Source organism: Delphinus delphis, chromosome 1 (genome assembly GCF_949987515.2).
Source record: "Delphinus delphis chromosome 1, mDelDel1.2, whole genome shotgun sequence".
In the NCBI taxonomy this organism is placed as follows: Eukaryota; Metazoa; Chordata; class Mammalia; order Artiodactyla; family Delphinidae; genus Delphinus; species Delphinus delphis.
In genome coordinates, this window is record NC_082683.1 from 82,948,570 (window position 1) to 82,970,231 (window position 21,662).

General features: G+C 42.6%; 1 protein-coding gene across 1 annotated transcript in view; it reads left to right on the forward strand.

Annotated features, from left to right (window-relative positions):
* The window catches only part of SLC44A3 (solute carrier family 44 member 3), an 83,458-nt gene that overhangs the window by 13,183 nt on the left and 48,613 nt on the right, over window positions 1-21,662 (forward strand). Inside the window, exons 6-9 of the mRNA XM_060006410.1 lie at window positions 13,011-13,171; window positions 14,829-14,918; window positions 16,353-16,477; window positions 20,495-20,681. Coding sequence (XP_059862393.1) covers window positions 13,011-13,171; window positions 14,829-14,918; window positions 16,353-16,477; window positions 20,495-20,681 — 563 coding nt within the window. The remainder of the gene's footprint in view (window positions 1-13,010; window positions 13,172-14,828; window positions 14,919-16,352; window positions 16,478-20,494; window positions 20,682-21,662) is intronic.

The following is a 21,662-nucleotide window of genomic DNA, read 5'->3' on the forward strand; positions in this document are numbered from 1 at the left end:
TTTAGGTTGCTTCCCTGTCCTGGTTATTATAAATAGTGCTGCTATGTACACTGGTGTGCATGTATCTTTTTGAATTAGAGTTTTCATTTTTTCTGGTATATGCACAGGAGTGGGATTGCTGGATCATATGGTAGCTCTAATTCTAGTTTTTTAAAGGAACCTACATACTGTTTTCCCTAGTGGCTACACCAATTTACATTCCCACCAACAGTGTACAAGTGTTCTCTTTTCTCCACACCCTTTCCAGCATTTATTATTTGTAGACTTTTGATGACGGCACTTCCAACTGGTGCAAGGTGATACCTCACTATGGTTTTGATTTGCATTTCTCTAATAATTAGTGATGTTGAGCATCTTTTCACGTGCTTCTTGGCCATCTACATTTCCTCATTGGAAAAATGTCTATTGAGTTCTCTGCCCATTTTTTAATTGAATTGTTTATCTTTTCAGTATTAAGTTATATGAGCTATTGGTATATTTTGGATATTGACCCCTTGTCAGTCTCATCATTTGCAAATATTTTCTCCAAATCCATAGGTTGTCTTTTCATTTTGTTGATGGTTTCCTTTGCTGTGCAAAAGCATTTAAGTTTAATTAGGTCCCATTTGTTTATTTTTGCTTTTGTTTCCTTTGCTCTAGGAGACAGATGCAAAAAAATATTGCTAAAATTTATGTCAAAGAGTGTTCTGTCTATGTTTTCCTCTGGGAATTTTTTAGTATCTGGTCTTACATTTAGGTTTTTAATCCATTTTGAGTTTATTTTTGTATATGGTGTTATGGAATGTTCTAATTTTATTCTTTTACAAGTAACTCCAGTCTTCCCAGCACCACTTATTGAAGAGACTGTCTTTTCTCCATTGCATATTCTTGCATCCTTTGTCGTAGATTAATTGACCATAGGTGTGTGGGTTTATTTCTGGGCTCTGTATCCTGTTCCATCAATCTATATTTCTGCTTTTGTGCCAGTACCATGCTGTTTTGATTACCGTTGCTTTGTAGCATTGTCTGAAGTCTGGAAGGGTTGTACCTCTAGCTTTGTTCTTTTTTCTCAGTATTGCTTTGGCAGTATGGGGTCTTTTGTGGTTCCATATAAATTTTAGGATTACTTGTTCTAGTTCTGTGAAAAATGTCATGGATATTTTGATAGGGATCACATTAAGTCTGTAGGTTGCCTTGGGTAATATGGCCATTTTAACAATATTACTTCTCCCAATCCAAGAGCATGGGGTGTCTTTCCATTTCTTTGAATCTTCTTCAGTTTCTTTTTCAATGTTTTATAGTTTTCAGCATATTGTCTTTCACCTCTTTGGTTAATTTTATTCCTGTGTGTTTTTTTTAATGAGATTTTAAATGGGACTTTTTAAAATTTTTGATATTTTGTTATTAGTGTAAAGAAATACAACAGATTTCTGTATACTAATTTTGTATCCTTTTACCTTGCTGAATTCATTAGTTCTAGTAGTTTTTGTGTGGAAACTTTAGGGTTCTCTACATAGAGTATCATGTCATCTGCAAATAGTGACAGTTTTACCTCTTCCCTTCCAATTTGGATACCTTTTATTTCTTTTTCTTGTCTGATTGCTGTGGCTAAGACTTCCAATACTATGTTGAATAGAAGTGGTGAGAGCGGGCATCCTTGTCTTTTTCCTGAATTTAGTGGGAAGGCGTTTGTTTTTCACTGTTGAGTATTGTGTTGGCTGTGGATTTGTCATAAATGGCTTTTATTATATTGAGATATGTCGCCTTTATACCCACTTTGGTGAGTGTTTTTATCATGAATGAATGTCGAATTTTGTCAAATTTTTTTGCATCTATTGAAATGATTATGTGATTTTTGTCTTTTGTTAATGTGGTGAATCACATTGATTGATTTGTATATGTTGAACCTTTCTTGCAACCCTGCAATTAATCCAACTTGATCATGGTGTATGATCCTTTTTATGTATGGATTTGGTTTGCTAATATTTTGTTGAGATTTTTGCATCTATATTCATCAAAGATATTGGCCCGTAATTTTCTTTTTTGGTAGTGTCTTTGTCTGGTTTTGGCATCGGCGTGATGGTAGCCTCATAGAATGAATTTGTGAGTGTTCCTCTCTCTTCAACTTTTTGGAATTGTTTGAGAAGGATAGATATAAGTTCATCTTTACATGTTTGGTAAGATTCCCCAGTGAAGCTATCTGGTCCTAGACTTTTGTTTGCAGGGAGTTTTTTTTTTAATTATTACACATTCTATTTCACTTCTAGTAATGTCTGTTCAAATTTTCTGTTTCTTCTTGACTCAGCCTTGGCAGGCTGTATGTTTCTAGAAACTTTACCATTTCTTCTAGGTTGTCCAATTTGTTGGCGTATAACTGTTCATAATATTTTCTAATGTTTTAATATTTCTGTGTTATTAAGTTATTTCTTCTCTTTCATTTCTTGTTTTGTTTATTTGGATCCTCTCTCTTTTCCTATTGGTGAGCCTGGCTAGAGGTTTGTTGATTTTGTTTATCTTTAAAAAAACTACCTCTTGGTTTTATTGATCTTTTCAATTCTTTTATCTCTATTTTATGTATTTCCTCTCTGATCTTTATTGTTTCCTTCCTTCTGCTGACTTTGGGTTTTGTTTGTTCTTTTTCTAATTCTTTAGATGACCGGTTAGGTTGTTTATTTGAGATTTTTCTTGTTTCTTGAAGAAGGCCTGTATCACTATGAACTTCCCCCTTAGAACTGCTTTTACTGCATCCCATAGATTTTGTAAGGTTATATTTTCATTTTCATTTGTCTCAAGGTATTTTCCAATTTCTTCTTTGATTTCATCATGGCCCATTTTTGTTTGTTTTTTTGGGTTTTTTTTTTTAGTAGGATGTTGTTTAGTATTTTCCTCTTTTTCTTTCTGTGGTGGATTTCTAGTTTCATACTCTTGTGGTCAGAAAAGATGCTTGAAATAATTTCTGTCCTCTTAAATTTGTTGAGACTTGCTTTGTGACCTAGTACGTGGTGTATCCTGGAGAACATTCCATGTGCACTTGAAAAGAACGTGTATTATGGTTTTTTTGGATGTAGTGTCCTGTAGATATCAGTTAGTTACAACTGGTTTATTGTGTCATTTAGGACCTCTGTTGCCTTATTGATTTTCTGTCTGGATGATCTGTCCATTGATGTCAGTGGAGGGTTAAAGTCTCCTACTATTATTGTATTCTTGTCCATTTCTCCCTTTATGCTTGTTAGTATTTATGTATTTAGGAGGCCCCATACTGGGTGCATAATATTAAAGAGTGTAATATCCTCTTCTTGTATTGAACCCTTTATCATTTTTTAATGTCCTTCTTTGTCTTTCTTTATGGCCTTTGTTTTAAAGCCTATTTTGTCTGATATGAGTATTGCTACCCCTGCTTTCTTCTTGTTTCTAGTTACATTAAATATTTTTTTCTATACCCTCATTTTTAGTCTGTGAGTGTCTTTTGCCCTGAAGTGAATCTCTTGCAGGCAGCATATTGTAGTTTCTTGTTTCTTTTATTCAATCTGCCATGCTATGTCTTTTGAGTGGAGCATTTGGTCCATTGACGTTTAAAGTAATAATTGATAGGTATGTATTTATTGCCATTTTAATCCTTGTTTTCCAGTTGTTCTGTAGTTCTTCTTCATTCATTTCTTCTTCTTTTTGTATTTTCTTTTGTGATTTGATGACTTTCTTTTGTAGTATGCTTGAGTTCCTTTCTTTTTGTTTTTTGTGGATCTGTTCTGCTTTTGATTTGTAGTTACCATGAAGTTCAAGCATGTTGACCCACAACTATATCTATTTACTTGCTTTAAACTAATAGTCATTCAAGGTCAAACCCATTCTAAAAGATCTACATTTTTATACTCCCCTCCCTCACATTTTGTGCTTTTGATGTCATATTTTACATCTTCATGCTTATCCTTTTCCTATTTATTGTAAGTACAATTGCTTTTACAATTTTTTATTTTTGTTTAATCTATGTACTGGCTTATTTAAGTAATCGTCAATCCTTTTATATATTTGCCTTTTCTATTATGATTTTCCCTTTCCTATAAATTCTTGTGGGTTTTCTATTTAGAGAAGACCCTTTGATGTTTCTTTTAGGGTAGGTTTAGTATTGCTGGATGATTTTTGTTTTTGCCTCTCTGGGAAATCTTTATCTCTCCTTCTATTCTAAATGATAATCATGCTGGGTGGAGCATCCTAGGTTTTTCCCTTTCAGGACTTTGAATGCATCTTGCCACTCCCTTCAGGTCCTGCAAAGTTTCTGCAGAGAAATCAGCTGATAGCCTTATGGGGGTTCCCTTGTAACTGACTCTTTGTTTTTCTCTTGCTGCCTTTAGAATCCTCCCTTTAACTTTTGCCATCTTAATTATGATATGTCTTGGTGTGGGTCTGTTTGGGTTCCTATTGTTTGGGACCCTCTGTGCTTCCTGCACCTGGTTATATGTTTCCTTCTTAAGGTTTGGGAAGTTTTCAGCCATAATTTTTTCAAATACATTTTCAATCCCTGCTACCTTCTCCTTCTGGAACGCCTATTATGTGTAGGTTGGCACACTTTACATTATCCCATAAGTCTCGTATGTTGCTTTCATTTGTTTTCATTTGTCTTTCTATCTGCTGTTCTGCTTGGGTGATTTCCATTATTCTATCTTCCAGTCACTTATTCATTCTTCTGTGTCATTTATTCTGCTACGAATTGCTTCTGGGTTGGTTTTTATCTTGGCAGTTGAATTGTCTCTTTTTGATTCGTTCATCTTTATAGTTTCTAGCTCCTTGTTACAGTGATCTGCATTTCTATCAATAATCTTTCTTAATTCAATTATCATTTTTATTGCCAACTTTTTTAACTTGGGGTGTAGTGGATTGGAGAGGTCTGTTTCATTGTTCATTCTTTCAGGGGATTTTTCTTTTTCATTTAATTGGGAGTAGTTCCTTTGCCTTTTCATTTTATTTAACTTTCTCTGTCTTTATAAATCTAGGAGACACAATTATCTACTGTGGTCTTGAAGGGGTGTTTTTATGTGGAAGCATCTCTATGTAGACTGTCCATGTCCAATGTCTTTGGTGCAAGTTGCTGGCTTGGGTATGGCTGCCAGCCAGGTCTTTCCTCAGAGTTTGCTGGCCATTATCCCCTTGATAGGAGGTGTAGTTCGTGTTGTTGTTTCTAGACCCTGTGCAGGATATGAGGTGGGGCTTCCCTTCTGTTCTGTGGCTGTTGTCACTCTGTCAGGGGCAGGGTCTGCTCCCCAGTTGTTGGATTAGAAGCCCTGAAGGTCAGGTTCAGTCAGGCTCTATTGCCCTTGAGTGCGTGCCCCACCCCTAGGGAGGTGAATACTAAGGCAATTGAGGCCCGTGCGGTCACAGAGGACCTGTGGGCCCCCATGGCTCTGCTTAGAAGCAGCCGAAGATCGCATCCCTTTCTCTGTTGTGTTCATCCCATATCTAGTGCAAGGCTGTGGTGTGGAGTGGGCTGGGGCTGCAGGTCAGGACGTTGTGGCTGCAGGAGTTTAGGTGGCTATGCTCCCGCCTGCCATCTGTGCTGCTTCGGTGCCAGTTTTCTACCAGGACCTGTCTGCCCCAGGTCTAGGCTAAGCTGTGGTGTGAAGTGGGCTTAGCTGGGGTGCTCTCACTGGGAGATAATCTGCTACTCCTGAATGCACCGACGGTGGCCATCACTGCCCCACCTGGACCGCATTCCAGGCCCTCTGGGCTGTCTCTGTGTAGCTAGATGAATTCCCAGGGCCTGTCTGCCCGAGATTCAGCCCTTAGCCTCTGTGTGCTCTTGTGGCACCTCCCTGTGCTCACCCTGACAGTGGCCACTATGGCTCCACTCGCCCCATCCATGTGCAATGGCCTCTGTGGCTTCACCTGGATCGCCCCCCAGGTGACCTGGTCTGGTTCTGCATAGCTAACCTGAATCTTTGCCCTAATCTCGCAGCAGACTGTGGTGTGGAATGAGCAGGGCCAGGGTGTTTGCCCCTTCTGATTAAGAAGTGCGACGAGGCAGCAGCCACCCGTGCATGGCTCTCTCCACCCTGATTGTCAGCAAGACAGCAGTCGCACATTCCTTGCAAGCAGAGTCTAGGCTTCTCTAGCCCTTCTGTCTGTTGCAGCAGATTTTCCAGCAGGAAAGGGGGCTTGTCTTCTCTACACAGGAGCCCAGGACTCGGATGCCCAGATTGTGGCTTGACCTGCTTGCTTCTCAGGGGCACAGGTCCCAACCCAGTGCCTTTTCTGTCCCAACTGGTTATGTAGAAATCTTTCTTGCAAACTTGGTGGTATAGGAGTTCTTCTGCTGGTTTCCAGTTAGTTTTCCATGAGAATTGCTCCACATGTAGATATATTTTTGATGTGTTTGTGGGGGGAGGTGAGCTCCGCATTCTCCTGCCCTGCCATCTTGATCCCCCTCCCTACATTCATCGCTTTTTAATCAAGCATTTCTGCTTCTAGGAATTTAATCTTCAGGTATACATGTACCAGTGTGAAATGACATTTGTATAAGGTTATTCACTGCAGCGTTTATAATAGCAAAATAATTAAAGCAATCTAAATGGCTTTCAATAGAGGGCTCCTTAAATAAATAATGGTATATCACTTAATGTAACACTATTTAGCTCTTTTTTTTTAATAAGAGACTAGCTGGGAATAGCTGAGAACTTTCTCAGTCTGATAAAGGGCATCTATGAGAAATCTGTAGTTAATATTATACATAATGGTGAACTATAAAATGCTTTCTACCTAAAATTAGAAACAAGGCAAGGATATATGCTCTTACCACTTCTACTCACCACTGTAGTAGAGGTCCTAGGAACTGCAATAAAGTAAGGGAAAAAAATAGATTAGAAGAGGCGAAACCATCTTTATTAATAGATGACCTAATTGTTTGCATAGAAAATCCAAAGGAATCTACAAAATAATTACTTAGTGAATTTAGCAAATCTGCAAACTACAAAGTCAAGTTACATTTCTATGTATTAGCAGCAAACAATTAGGAAATAATTTTGAAGTCCATCTTCAGCACTATCAAAAATGTATAGAATAACTAGGAATATATTTAACAGAAGACATGTGAGCCCTCAACTGAAAACTTTGATAAGACATTGCTGAGAGAAATTAAAGAACACCTAAATAAGTAGAGAAATATACCTAATTCATGAATTGGAAGTTTTCATATTGTTAGGATGTCTCTTCTCCCTAAATTGTTCTATAGATTCAACACAGTGCCCTAATATAATTTTTGTAGAAATTGACAAGTTTATTCTAAAAAATATAGAAAATGCTAAAGACATAGGTTCACACACACACACAAAAAAAAAAAACTTGAAGAAGAACCAAGTTAGAGAGCTCATAACACCTGATTTCAAAAGTTATTATAAAATTACAGTGATTAAGACAGTGCGGTATTGGAATGAGGATAGACAGATAAGTGGATCAGAATAGAGAACCCGGAAATAGAGTAACGTATACATGGCCAATTGATTTTTAGTGAAAGTGGCAAGGCAATTTCATGGGGAGAAGAAGCCTTTTCAACAAATGGTGCTAAAATAAGTGGGAAGACATGGGGGAAAATGACTTGGTCATTTTGATTGAGGACTCTTACCTTATACCACACACAAAAACTAATTTTAGATAGATCCTAGACCTAAACCTAAGAAGCTAAAACTATAAAGCTTCTAGAAGAAAAATAGAAGAATATCTTTGCCGCCTTGAAGTAGGCAAAAATTTGAGAGGGCACACAAAGCACTATACATAAAAGAAAAAAAAATGATACATTGAACTTCATCAAAATTAAAAACTTCTATTCATCTAAAGATACTGTGAAGAAAATGCAAAACAAAAAAAAGAAAGAAGCAACAGTCTTGGAGAAAATATTCACAGTATGTATATATGACAAATGCTTAAATCCAGAATATGTATATAAAGAATTTCTTTAAATCAGCATCTGCAATCTTTTTCTTTAAAGGGCCATATAGTAGATATTTTAGGCTTTGTGGGCATTATCATCTCAGGAGCCACTAGTACTTAACTCTGCCAGGGCAGGGCAAGGGCAGCCATAGAAAATACATAAAGAAATGCATTGTGCTGCGCTCCAATAAGGCTTCATGTACAAAAACAGATGGTGGGCTGAATTTGACTGATCCCTACTTTAAATCAATAACAAAAAGTCAAACAACCCAATAAAACCAGGCCAAAGACTTGAACAGACACTTTTCAAAAGAAGATAAACAAAGAGCCAATAGGTACATAAAAAGATGCTTACCATTGTTAGCCATCAGGAGAATGCAAATCGAAAATACCGTGAGATATCACTACATGCTTACTAGAAGGGCTCCCATTGTAAAGGTGAACCATATCAAGTGCTGGTGAGGAGGTAGAACAGCTAGAAGTCTCAGCCATTGCTGGTGGGATATAAATGCTGCAGCCACTTTGGAAAAAGTTTGGTGCTTCTTATAAAGCTAAGCATACGCTTTCCATATGACCCAACAATTCCACTTTTAGGTAGTTACTTGGAGAAATGAAAATGTAGGTCCCTAAAAAGACATATACGAATGTTGCTAGCAGCTTTTTAAAACTGATGATGATGCATCTTTTTTTAACTGAAGTATAGCTGATTTACAGTGTTTCAGGTATACAGCAAAGTGATTCAGTTATACACACATATATATGTATGTATATAAATATTTTTTTTCAGGTGTCCATGATAGGTTATGACAAGATATTGAATATAGTTCCCTGTGCTATACAGTAGGTCCTGGATGGCAACTTTATTTTTAATAGCTCAAAACTGTAAACAACTCAAATGGCAATCAACAGGAGACTAGACAAACAAGTAGTAGTATATTCATACAGTGGAAGAGTACTCAGCAGTTAAAGGAATGATCTGCTGATACATGTGACAGCTGAGTGTAAGAAGCTGGACACAGAAAAGTGCATACTATGTGATTCCATTTAAATGGGATTAGACAAGAGCCCAAATGAATGTTTAGTTATAGAAATCAGATTAATAGTGCCTGTAAAGGCATGGAAATTGATTGGAAGGGGGCATGAGGGAACTTTCTGGGGTAAAAAAGCTGTTCTGCACCTTGAAAGGGCTGGTGGTTACATTGACATATGTATTTGTCAAAAGCCACTAACTGTATGTTTAAGATCTGTACATTTCACTATATGTAAATTTTACCTCAGTAAAAATAAGAGGAATCTCTTATATTCTAATATGAGCAGAGCTACAAGATGTATTAAGTTAAAAAAAAAAGCAAACTATAAAGCAGTGTGCAGTGTACCACCTTTTCCATAAAAAGGAAATATCATAAGTGTGACTTATGTGTTTATATACATATAAGTATGTATACGTGTGTGTGTGTATATTTGCCTGTATAATCATTACATCAAACATAACCTATAGGATGTAGTTAGAAAGCTACTCTAGTTTTGTTTCTCTGTCCCTTTAAATTTATTCAGCCAGACTAGTTTTTTCTCTGCCCCTGAATGAAAACACAGTTCGCAAGACTTCTCTGGTTACTTTTAGGTAGTAAGGACTCAGTCACTTTACGTGGTAAAAGACACTTTCAATTCAGGAATTAAAATGTTCAGCGCAGTGTGACAGACTTCAAACTTGACCGGAAGTTGAAGCTTCTCCGTCCCCCAGGTTGGGTCAGGAGCAGGGGGACGGCTTGGGTCAGGGGAGGTGCAATCCTCTGCTTCTCTCTCCTCTCCTATTTCCTCACCCCTTCCTTTCCCAGCTTTGCTAAAACGGGCTTCTGACTCTTGGGGCTGGCACACCAAAAGTGAAGAGAAGACAGAAGGAGCCAGGAGCATTTTTACTTGACTAGTACTGATTCTAGGATGAGTCTTCTGGGCTTGGGAGATGTTCCAGCCAGCTTTCTCCATGAAGCACTTTTCGGGTTATTTGGAAAGTTCCACCAATGGGCTTTCTCACCAGCAGTGCCCCTTACATGGTCGAGTGCATCTCTGCCCTGGCTGATCGTTTCCCTATTCCTCTGGTTGGGCCTTCCTTCCCCTTTCCCGAGGCACTGAGCAGCTACGCACAGCTTCTTTCCGCTGAGGTCCCCACAGTCGTCCATGTAGCCGTCCTGGACACCAGCCCCACCCCGTTCTCAGGGCTCAGACCTTAACCCATGGGTTAAGGTCTGTAAAGCCTCTGAGTTTTCCAGGAAACACTTCTCATCTGACTTAGGAGTAGTATCCCTCACCCTAAGGGACAGCGATAGACTCACATGGCAGTTCTCTCTCTCAAAACAAAAACAAAAACATCTCTTTAGAATTGCTCTTGTACGTGAGTCTATGCACTTGCCAACACCTGTACACAGTCAACTGTATCCAAATAAAAAATACAATCAACCAAGGTATCAGGAGATCTCAGGATAAAATGTAGACTACAACAAATGAATTTAACTTATTATAAATGTGTGACATAACCTAACTGAAGGGGGTAGAGAGAAAAGGAGCTGGCCTAGGTAACTTTGAGAAATAACCCTGTGACTACATACTGTAAGCTAAATTCAAAAAAAAAAAAAACACCAAAAAATTTTAAATACTGTACATAAACACTGTGCTCTAGTTGGTAAATTTGTTTCTCACGGGGTACTATTTAGCAATTTTGAAGCTACGTACTAGGGTTGATGATAAAGTAAATATCCATGAGTCCATACTTATATAAATAAATGACTGATTAAGTAAATAAATAAATGGGAGAAAGGGGATAAATCTTTACAGAGGATCTCAGATAATGTGTGTAGATATTCCTCCTCCAGGAGGTGGAACTTAATTTCCCTCTTCTTGAGAGCAGGCTGGATTTAGTGAATCACTTCTAAAGAACAGAGTGTAGAAAGAGAAAAATAGTCACATTCCAGTGGAGAAAACTGGCAGGTACCAGCCACCTTAACCAAGTGATTTCGGGCAACTTCAGCAGTGGGGTCATGTTGCTGTTGTGTCCCCTGATGTGATCCTCTGAGAATAGCTCTTCGCCTCTGTGGTTTTCTTCCTATAAACCCATAACTGCAGCCTAATCATGAGAAAATGTGAGGGTCATTCTATAGCTTGAAGGACATTTTATAAAATACCTGACTATGAATCTTCAAAAGTGTCAAAGTTATGAGAAATAGGGAAGAACTAAGAAACTGTCACAAACCAAGAGAGACACAACAAATAAATGCAGTGTGGTATCCCGGAACAGAAAAAGGAATTGGTGGAAAATGGTGACTTCCAAATAAAGACTGTGGTTTAGTTAATAGTGTAGCACCAATGTTTTTTTTGGTTTTTGTTTTGTTTTGTTTTTTGCGGTACGCGGGCCTCTCACTGTTGTGGCATCTCCCGCTGCGGAGCACAGGCTCCGGACGTGCAGGCCCAGCGGCCATGGCTCACGGGCCCAGCCGCTCCGCGGCATGTGGGATCCTCCCGGACAGGGGCACGAACCCGCGTCCCCTGCATCGGCAGGCGGACTCTCAACCACTGCGCCACCAGGGAAGCCCACCAATGTTGATTTCTTAATTTTCACAAATGTACTGTGGCTATGTCAGATGTTAACATTAGGTGGAGGTGAGTGAAGGTCCATGGAAACTCTCTGTACCATGTTTGCAATTTTTCAGTAACACTAAAGTTATTCCAAAATTAAAAGTTTATTTTATAAAATGCTCTTCTAATCTCCAACTTCCAACACTCTTATATTCAGTGTGGGTGAAGGTTTAAGAGAATAACCAGTTTTCTCCTACCTGTCTTTTGACAAGCCCTGCTTGGTGGGGTCTGGCATCTCGTTTGGGGATATAATTTTTATTTTCTTTGAGCCCCAGCAGCAGACTCCTATTTAAATTTCCTGTTACGTTCGTGTATGCTAAAAACGTCTCTAGAATGATATACAAGAAACCAAAACAACGGTCGCCTGTGAGGAAATGTATTTCCGTGGCCCAAGGAGAAGAAAGTGCAGTTACTCACAGTTTATCCTATTGCACCTTTTGGAATCTGAGCTGTGGGAATGTATCACCCTTGCAAAATTTTTAATGTAAAAAAAACAACGGCTCGGTTGTATTACTGTTCTCTTAAATCACCATTCAGCGACTCGGGAACTCTCACATACTGTTGTGACTCCTGAGAAAGATCCTGCTGTATGTTCTGTGTTGAGCTTCCCTGGGGTTTCAGAAGGCATTTTACCTTCATGGCAATGCGACGTTGGCGACCGCCTAATGTTTTAGCAACTTGTCAGGTAATTTAGCACTTCTTGGATCAGGATTATTTCCACTGTTTGGGGCCCACAGAAGGAAAGAAGAGCAGGATGCTGTGAAGGTATGTGTGGCCTCATTAGGATTCATTAGGATGAACATTCCTGGGCATTTTTCCATTTCAGGAAGGGCCCCAAAAGAGGTCAGCTTTTTCATCTACCCAAGGCAGTTATCAACCACAGCTTCATTCATACATTTATCACTCATTTATTAAGCACTCACTCTGTTTGTAACAAAACTCTCAAGGCTTTTACGTCTTCTTAAAGAGGATAGAAATAAAGCTGGTGGTTTCATTAGTACAGCTTTTGATTGAGCCAGTCCTTATCTCTAATAGTTCCTAAAAGAAATGTGATTCTTGCGTTGGAGTTGGTAGTTTGTTATCCAGGAAGGGCCAAGACAAGAGAGTCAGCAACGTCACTCCCCAAGATGAGGTTCCAGACATGAGAGTCAGCAATGTCACTCCCCAAGATGAGGTTCCAGACATGAGAGTCAGCAATGTCACTCCCCAAGATGAGGTTCCAGACATGAGAGTCAGCAATGTCACTCCCCAAGATGAGGTTCCTGGTGTCTATGGGTCTCCATAATCAGTTTCCCATCCAGGCATCAGCTGAACACTGTGGCAGCACAGATGCCTGACTTTGTAAGGTGTAGACTGCAAACAAGATGTTAAACTTCTTTTTATTATTGTAGATCTTATACATTTTGGTTGCTGAGAATTTTAAGTAAACATCTTTTTTTAAGATAAGTAATTAAGTAAACATCTTTGCCACTTATTCTTTTATTTTTTAGCAAGTCTTTTCCCTTGTTTAATCGATGCATCCCTCAAACTCCTGAGTGTTATTCCCTGTTTGCATCTGTTTTGATCAATGATGTTGACGCCCTCCATCGAATTCTAAGTGGAATAATGTCAGGAAGAGACACAATCCTCGGTCTCTGTGTCCTCGCCTTCGGTAATTTTCAATTAATTTTATTTCAGTGACTATTTATACCAAAGTTTCTAGCACTTATGTATGTTGTACAATGGAAATTAGCCTCTTGACTTAAATATAAAACTTCATATATTTTCTTTGTAGTTATTTTCAGTGTTTCAGGTTCAAGTGGAGCAGGGGGCAGTAAGACTGGGGAGAGGCCAGCTGGCTCTCTCCCCCGAGGCCTCACTAGGTGGGGCTGCCTTAGAGAGTGACCACGTTCCAGGGCCTGCCCCTCAGCTCTGCATAAGGATGGATGTGCAGAGCAGATTGCCACTTTGTGAACTGACCATGATAAGTACCAGGAACGCACGTCCTCTGGCCCGTGTGCCCTCTTCCCCTAGGCAAGCCCGATCACAAGGCTGCTTGGTGAGCGAGGGAAGGAGGTGTGTGCATCATTGCATATAACATAGAGGGTATAGCATCAGAGGGCATTGGCCTGATGTATCCAGCTCCTCCTAGGAACAGGCCTGCTGGGTTGTAGGAGGGTCAAGGTCTTGAGCCAGATCATGCCTTTTCCCGGCCTTTCTGGAAGCAGCCCCCCAGGCGCTCGTCACCATTTGACTTCCCATTTGCTATTTCAGCTCGATGAGCTCCTTTAAGAGTCGACCTTCTCTTTGAACGAATTAGTTCTCTCTGCTGCTGTAGGCAATAGTAGTGGCCTCTTATTTACCCCGTTATTTACAGCGGCTGCCTCCCAACCTTGGAAGGTTGAAAGAAACTCTTTGATCAGCCATTAACATAATTTTGCCAGTTTACAGATTGAGTTTTCCATAATTTCATTACCTAAAGGTTACTAATTCCTGAATGCTTGGGGATGCTTAACTAGCCACCGTTATGTAACTTCCAGACTTCTTATGACCCAGATGGGCCAGACATCCTGTTTGCTGTTAACACATTAAACCTCATCAGAACCCTATCACTGTTTGCAGGAGAGGAAGCGGAGGCTTAGAGAGGTCTGAGGCTTGGCCAAGCAGAGGTGCAGAGCTGAGACTCAGCCCAGACCTATCTGATTCTAAACCCATATTCTTAACCACTACACCCAAATATCTATATGTAATCTTGAATTCTTGTTTAGAAAAAAAAGTAATATAGTATTTATAAACTCACTGAAGTACTTAGAATAAATTCATAGGCTTAAAAACCCCCGAATTGGAAACTGATGTGCAGATTTTTATACATACATCTTATAATCTTAAATTTTTCATTTTTAAAGGCATTCATCTTTCATATTTAATGAGAGTATCTGAGAACACAAAATTAGAACTTTAGATAAGTTATGAAATCAAAAGAGTTAAGTTTGATAAAAAATTTTAGATGGTTCATTTGGACTTAAAAGAAAAAAAGAAAGTTTAGGGTTTTTTGGGAATAATGCCTGCTTTAAAAGAAATTTTTTTTAAGTCAAGAAGAATGCTAGCACTTTCAGGAAGTGGCACTGTCACAGACCTAACTTGTGTATGCTTCAGAGAGGGGCCTGGTGTGTCTTGTTTTTTTGTTTGGTAGATGTCCAAGATATCTAGAGATTGAAGGAAGTCCTCAGCCCTCACTCTTTTGGAAGGTTTAGGCGTTCCAGCCCCATCATCATCCCCCTCATGCCTTGGTGCTTGTTAGAATTTATATGTTTTGCTTAATTTTCTAGCCTTGTCTTTGGCCATGATGTTCACCTTCCGATTCATCACCTCCCTTCTGGTTCACATTTTCATTGCACTGATTGTTTTGGGATTGCTGTGTAAGTATTTCCACTTGATTGATTTCTTCTTGATTAAATGAAAAGCCTTTCCATTAAGTGTAGAACTTAAAAGCTGGCATTGCTGAGCTACATGGGGTCTTAGAGAGTCTCTCGTCCAACTCCCTCATGTTACATATGAGGAGACCCAGGCCCAGAGAGGTCAGGGAGGACCACAGGATTGCTTCTGTCTCACAGATCGCAGCAGAGTTCCTGCTCAGCCTTCTGTCTCTTCTGCACTGTGCCGCCTCTCAGATGAGCTGGCCAGGTGAGTGGTACTGATTTCCACACCATTAAAAGTCAGTTCCAATGCCTGTTGGAAGCCCTTTAAAGCAGAGGTCCCCAACCCCTGGTCCGAGGCCTGTTAGGAACCGGGCTGCACAGCAGGAGGCAATGGAGCGAAGCTTCATCTGCCGCTCTCCATCCCCCCCAACCCCGCATTGCTCGCATTATGGCCTGAACCATCCCCCCACCTCCCACCCTGTGCGTGGAAAAAGTGTCTTCCACAAAACCGGTCCCTGGTGCCAAAAAGGTTGGGGACCGTTGCTTTAAAGGATGTCTTCTGAATTTTCACATCACCCGTGGGTACCCACATTGTCATGCAAAGGCTCCGGCCAATCTGAAGAGACACAGGCCCTGAGCTGGGGCAGGGTCCCGGAGACCCTGCCCGGTGCCCACTGTTTTCCTTTTCAGTGCTGGATCCTGGATCCATCCAGAAGTTGTCGGGGAAGAAGGTCCGAGGGGCAGAGGCATGCAGGGAGCTCAAGGCAGCAGCTGTTTCCGAACTAGTATAGGATATTTTAATTTTTAATAATTGGCATGACCGTAGGAGTTTCATCCCCTAAACAGTCAGTTCTGCAGATCACAGGTGCCCAGCATGCAGGTGCTGGAGGACACGCACTATGGCTTGTGAGGGTGCCTTCCCCACCTACGGCTAGTAAAGACGACTGTGACCTCCCTGTCGTCACTGTGGATGCGCTGCAGGTGGTACTGAGTACCTAAATGCAGAGCATGTGCAATGTCGAGGCGTCCGCCCAGTTTTGTAGGTGCCAAGCCAATATCCAGGCTGCCCCTGGAGTTGTCACCCGCAGAGCTCACTTGGAAATTTTAGACTTTAGACTCTAATATTGTTCCTCTCACCACCCCGTCAGTGTGGTTTCCTCCCTGCTCACACCCAGCCCCACCCATGGGCTAGGCTGACAGGACACATCTGTGTTCCGGAGTTACCTCCCTGCGTCTCCCAGAGACAGGCAGCCACCCCAGGTCTGGCAGGTCCTCAGCTGGCCCCATCCAGCTGCTTCAGAGGGCCGGTCAGTGCCTGCAAAGCCCCAGGGGTTTGGGACCCACTGCCTGAGCAGGGCCGCCTGGTGTGAAGGCAGGGGCGGGTGCTTACCTCATGGCATGCGCGCTGAGTTCTGCTGGTGTTTTGCTTTCCAGTTGTCTGCGGTGTCTTATGGTGGCTGTATTATGACTACACTAATGACCTCAGCACAGAATTGGACACAGAAAGGGAGAACATGAAGTGTTTGCTGGGGTTTGCTGTTGTGTCTACAGTTATCACGGTAAGAAGCACCCTTCCAGCAGTAGATCAAGTAGCCGGGCAGAACTCTGAAATCCAAATAATTAGATTTTAACCAAAAAGCAACGAGCACTTGTTTTCTTTCACTGCAGAATGTATATACATGTTAGTGTAGTGAGTGTACACACATGTCTAGTGCCTTTGTGTTTTATTTGAGATACCTACATAGGAATGCATTGCAGCCTTAAAAAAGATGAGTAAACGCTCTGACTTCGTTCCGTCACGTCCGCCATCTCAGAGGTTGGTTCGTTACCCTTGGTGACTCATTACCCTTGAACACAGGAGAACCGCTTGCACCCACAGGCGGCTGTAGGGGGGATGCCGCAGCGCGGAGAGGGAGCCAGACATACAACAGTTCCCATTTCCTGGTTTGCGGAGAGTCGCCACCCCTCTAGCCAGTGGATGCTCTGCTCTCAAGGCTGTGACAACTCGCACTGCCCTTGAACACAGAGAGCCCTTTGTTTCCAGACGTGCGGCTGCTAGGCTAAGTTGGTTTGAGAGAACCGCCGCCTCCTTGGTGAATTCCCTAGTTGAGAGCAGGCAAACAGAGAGCATTGAGCCTGGAGATCCTGGTTGTTGGGGGAGGGTGGTTGGCAACTGAAAATCATTCTGGTCCCTCCCCGGGTGCTGATAGCAGTTCTGGAATCATAGGGCCCTGGAAAGGGTCGGGAACTGATTTCAGGCGGCCCACGGGCATCCTTTGGTGTGTTGCTTGCTAACTGTTTCACGCAGGCATGGCAGCCGGGGTTTCCACACGCCCATTAAATCTTTCAGCAAGGGCAGATTCTCCCACCAGCTCAGCTCTCTCCTCTACGGGGATCCTTCGGTTCTCATGTTTGGTACAGGCTTCCCGTTTTCTCCTTTCTAGTGAGGCGTCAGGTTTGCGTTTGTCACGTGAACTGCATCTCAGTGAGCAAGTATCCGATAAAGCAAAGCTCCTGGTTCGTCCCGGGACCAGGCCCGGAGCTGAGCCAGGGCGTGTGCAGGAGGCTGGAGAAGAAAGGGCCCCCTGCACCCCAGGCCGCGTGCTGGGCTGTTGGCACTAGGGGCAGGGAGGAGAAGGGCTGGGAGCCGGGAGGGCTTGCTTCTCCCCTTCCCCCACCCCCAGCCCTCCACAGGGCTCCCTTTGTCTTCACACACTGAGCCATTAATGGCCGCCGATGCCAGGGTCGGGGGAATGCTCTTCACCAAGCGAAAGGCTAGGGAAGGGGCAGACTGTGAGAGCAGAGTGAGGAAGCGCACCACGGCTCGCACACCGTTCATTTAACACACGTGTCACTGCCGCTCAGTCTCTACCAAGGACTGCTGCTGAGGAGCTGCTCTCATAAGAGCCCTAGCTTCTTCGTCACCATCACCGTTTACTGAGCGCCTGTTACGCCCAGGGCCCTGCACTAAGCAATGGACCTGGCAAGACACAACACGAAGGTAGCACAGGCCCCACGATGAGATGAATTACAGGGCTAGCAACGCCGTGACGTGGTACACAGGGAGAGATGGCGGCCTATGAGGGGGGCTGCCTGGGAATATTATTTCAGTGGTTTCAGTAAAACCACTAGCAGCGATGAAGAAAATGGGATGAATGGCATCGAATGCTCGCCTCAGTGTGTCAGCCTAGGGGTGCATCTTAGAGCCCAGAAGGGTGAAGTTGAGGCTTGACCCCTGTGGTGAGTCAGCTCTGCTGTCCACCCCACCCAGCCAGCACCCCTAGCACCATCCCCAGTGGGTAATGCGGATCTCCCTTGAGACTGGGGAAGTGACTGGTTAGAGTTAACTCATCACTTGTGGTCAATATCCTGGTGTACTTTGAACGTGAGGGGAGCATTTTATGTATATATATATATAATATAGTTGAAAAACACACACATTTAAACACACACATTTTACCATTCCACTCAGGAGCTAGAAGCCAAGTTTATTTGCCTAAAGATTGTATCATTTTGCCTCATTAAAATTTTTAGTAAAAAACGACAACAACAAAAAATGTCCCTCTTCCTTGTTGGTTGTGCTAGGCATTGAGGACACAGAGATGGAAATTCCTACCGTCTCCTCCGGGCATCTTCCCTGGCTCCTCAGGCCAGTCCCCACAGCTACGGCAGGAGGCCCTGTTCCCAACCCCTGGAGCAGTTTTGCACAGTTTTATCCCACTGCACTCTGACTTTCCTCCACTTGATTATGAGGTCCCTGAGGGCAGCAATGCCCAAGCCCAGCTGGAAGAGGAAGGGCATCTTAGGCCAAGGGAGTAGCATGGGAGGGGTCACAGAGACAAGAGAGGAGCCTGCAGAAAGTTCCCTCGACAGGAAGGGACCATGCCAGGAAGATCCTGATTTACAGTGATGATGATTTCGATCTTTATCCAGGAGCTTTGGGGAGATGTTGAAGGATTTTGAGCAGGATTTTGAGATGATATCCTTGACTCTACCTTTTACAAAGATCCCTTTAGCTTGGATTGGAGGAGGGATTGAGGCAAGGGTAGGGGGCTAAGGGGATTAAAAGCAGAAGGTAGTGCAGAGGCTACTGGGGTCTGGGTGAAAGATGTTGAGACTTGAGCTGTGGCATCAACCTGGGAATAGAGAGGAGAGGATAGATTGAGAGCTCTATCGGGAAACTGAGTCCAAGGTGATTGAGATTGTGCTGTGCGCTGGGACTGTGCCAGTCCTTGGCAGTAACAGACGGCCCTGCCCTCAAGGAGCTTGATGTAATGTGAAATGCAGGCAATAAACATCTACAGTAGAGTATGTTGAGTGCTACAGTAGGGTAAGTATGGGATAAGATGGAAGCATGCAAGAGAGGAGCCTGATTTTTTCTTGGAGAGTCCAGGAAAATTAGGGCCACTGGAGTAGGGAATCCAGGGGAAATAAGTGTTTGTATGAAGATAATGAATTCAGTTCAGGACAAGTTGAGTTTGACACACTGTAGGACACCCAACACCTGGTCAGTAACTGAAGTGCTTATTCATCCAGCACCTAGAGAAAGATGAGGCTGGAGATTTTTTTTTTTAATTGGCTGCGGGATCTTAGTTCCCCAACCAGCGATCAAACCCGTGCCCCTCGCAGTGGAAGCGTGGAGTTCTAACCACTGGACCCTGGAGATTTTTATTTAAAGGTTATCAGCATCTAAGAAGGATTCTAAAACCACAGAGGAGTAGGAGAGACCACCCAAAGGATCCCAAGAAATAGCAACTGAAGAAGTAGAAGGAGAGCCAGAGGAAACAGCAGTCACAGAAGTCGAAGGAGAAAGTTTTAGGAAAAGAGGAGGGGACAAGAGATTCACACGCCATGCTGAGGTCAAACAAGATCTGGAATGTTTGTGGGATTTGACGTTCAGGAGGTCAGATGAGGTGACCTTGGGGAGAGCAGTTTCAGGAGAGTCTTGGGGTCCGGAGGTTTACAGGCAGCTGAAGGATGAGTGCAGGTATGGACGTGCAGATGGCTAGTGTGCACTAGAACTTGAAGAAGCTCTCCTGTGAAGGAGATGAGAGATGACGGTGGCTGGGCCGCGGTGTGAGGGCAGAGGGAGGTTTGTTTCTTTAATATGATATTTATATACAGGGAGGCCAAAGCCGGCAGAGGAGGAGGCACAGAAGGTTGCTTTGAGGCACGATCACTGTCCTCTTCCCTCATACTTGTGTCCCCTTGACCTTCTGCAGTCCTTCCGCATTCTCTGAGCATATTGGGTGCTGTGGAGGGAAAAAGAAATAGACGGTTCCCCGACCCCAGAGGACCTTATTCTCGTTTTCTCTCATTCTCTGACCAGATTGCAAGCTCCTTTAGAGCAGGGGCTGTGTCTTGTCCACTGTTGTAGCAGCAGGATCTAGCATAAGTATCAGCACATAGTAGATGCTCAGTTAGTATTTGAGAATATGGCTCTTCTATTATAATAAAAATAGGGAGTAACTATCTTAAAAGAGTTGTTTGCTGAGATGTCAATAAAATATTAGGGTTTGTTTTCAGCTCATCTCAGTTCTTCATTATTTTGAATAATTTAACCCCTTTCTCACCAGGCAGTTCTGCTCGTCTTGATTTTTGTCCTCAGAAAGAGAATAAAATTGACAGTTGAACTTCTCCGAGTCACAAATAAAGCCATCAGCAACTCTCCTTTCCTGCTGTTCCAGCCACTGTGGACGTTTGCCATCCTCATTTTCTTCTGGGTCTCCTGGGTGGCCGTGCTCCTGAGCCTGGGAACAGCAGGTAAGGGCAGTGGGAGTGGGGTCCGTCACCCTGGAGTCGTGCACGGAAGGCCTCACCATTCTGGAACCATTGGCCTGTTTTTGTAAGGACCGAATTTCCCAAGCAGCTAAAGGCATCTGATGCCAACAGTGACGGTGCCTGGGTCTCTGTCATGGGAGAAAAAGCAGGAAATTCTTTTTCCTCTTTTGTATCAGTATGTGAAAAAAAGAACCCGGGAAAGACCCTGTTAAAACGTTGTGCTCAGAAGAACAAGCTTAAGTTTAAAGCAAGTGTGCACAGATGTTCACATTGCTTTGCTCCTGAGAAGACAATACAACCCTCCATTCTGCTGTCATATCTATACAGTGGTTTTCCACCAGAGATATTCCTCAGAATCAGCTAAGGTGCTTTACTAAAATACAGATACCTGGGCCCCATCCTCGGAGACTCTGATTCACTTGGTTTGTGGTAGGGTTATGTTTTTTTGGATCCCTGTAAGAGAGCAACCACATTCTAGAACAGTGCTATTCAAAGGGGTGTCTGACACCGGATAAGGAGCTTATGCCAGAATGTCTGTCCCTCCATCACTTCCTCCATCAAGAAAGTCTTGCTGTGAAAAAAAAAAAAGTCAGCAGAATGAGACGATAGGCCTCATGATGCAGCTGACCTAACTTCTGGTACGAGCTCCTTATCTCACTGTGGACTAATCACATACAGGGTGAGCCCAGGCCACTAGTCTGTGGCCCCCACTTTGAGTGATACTGCTCTAGATCTTCTCTCACTCACTCCTCCATTTGATTTAGTTAAGGCCCAAACTCATACTCTGATGTGAGTACAAAAGAGCAAGTTGCTTTTGGAGACTTTCACCAGGCAGATAAGAACCACAGCAGATGTCAAAGCAACAGGCTAACATAATTTCTTAATGTTTAGCAAGTCTATTCTGTTCCCTGTAGGCTCCAGTTGTATATGTAGGAATAACTACATGTAGTAGATTCTTAGTAA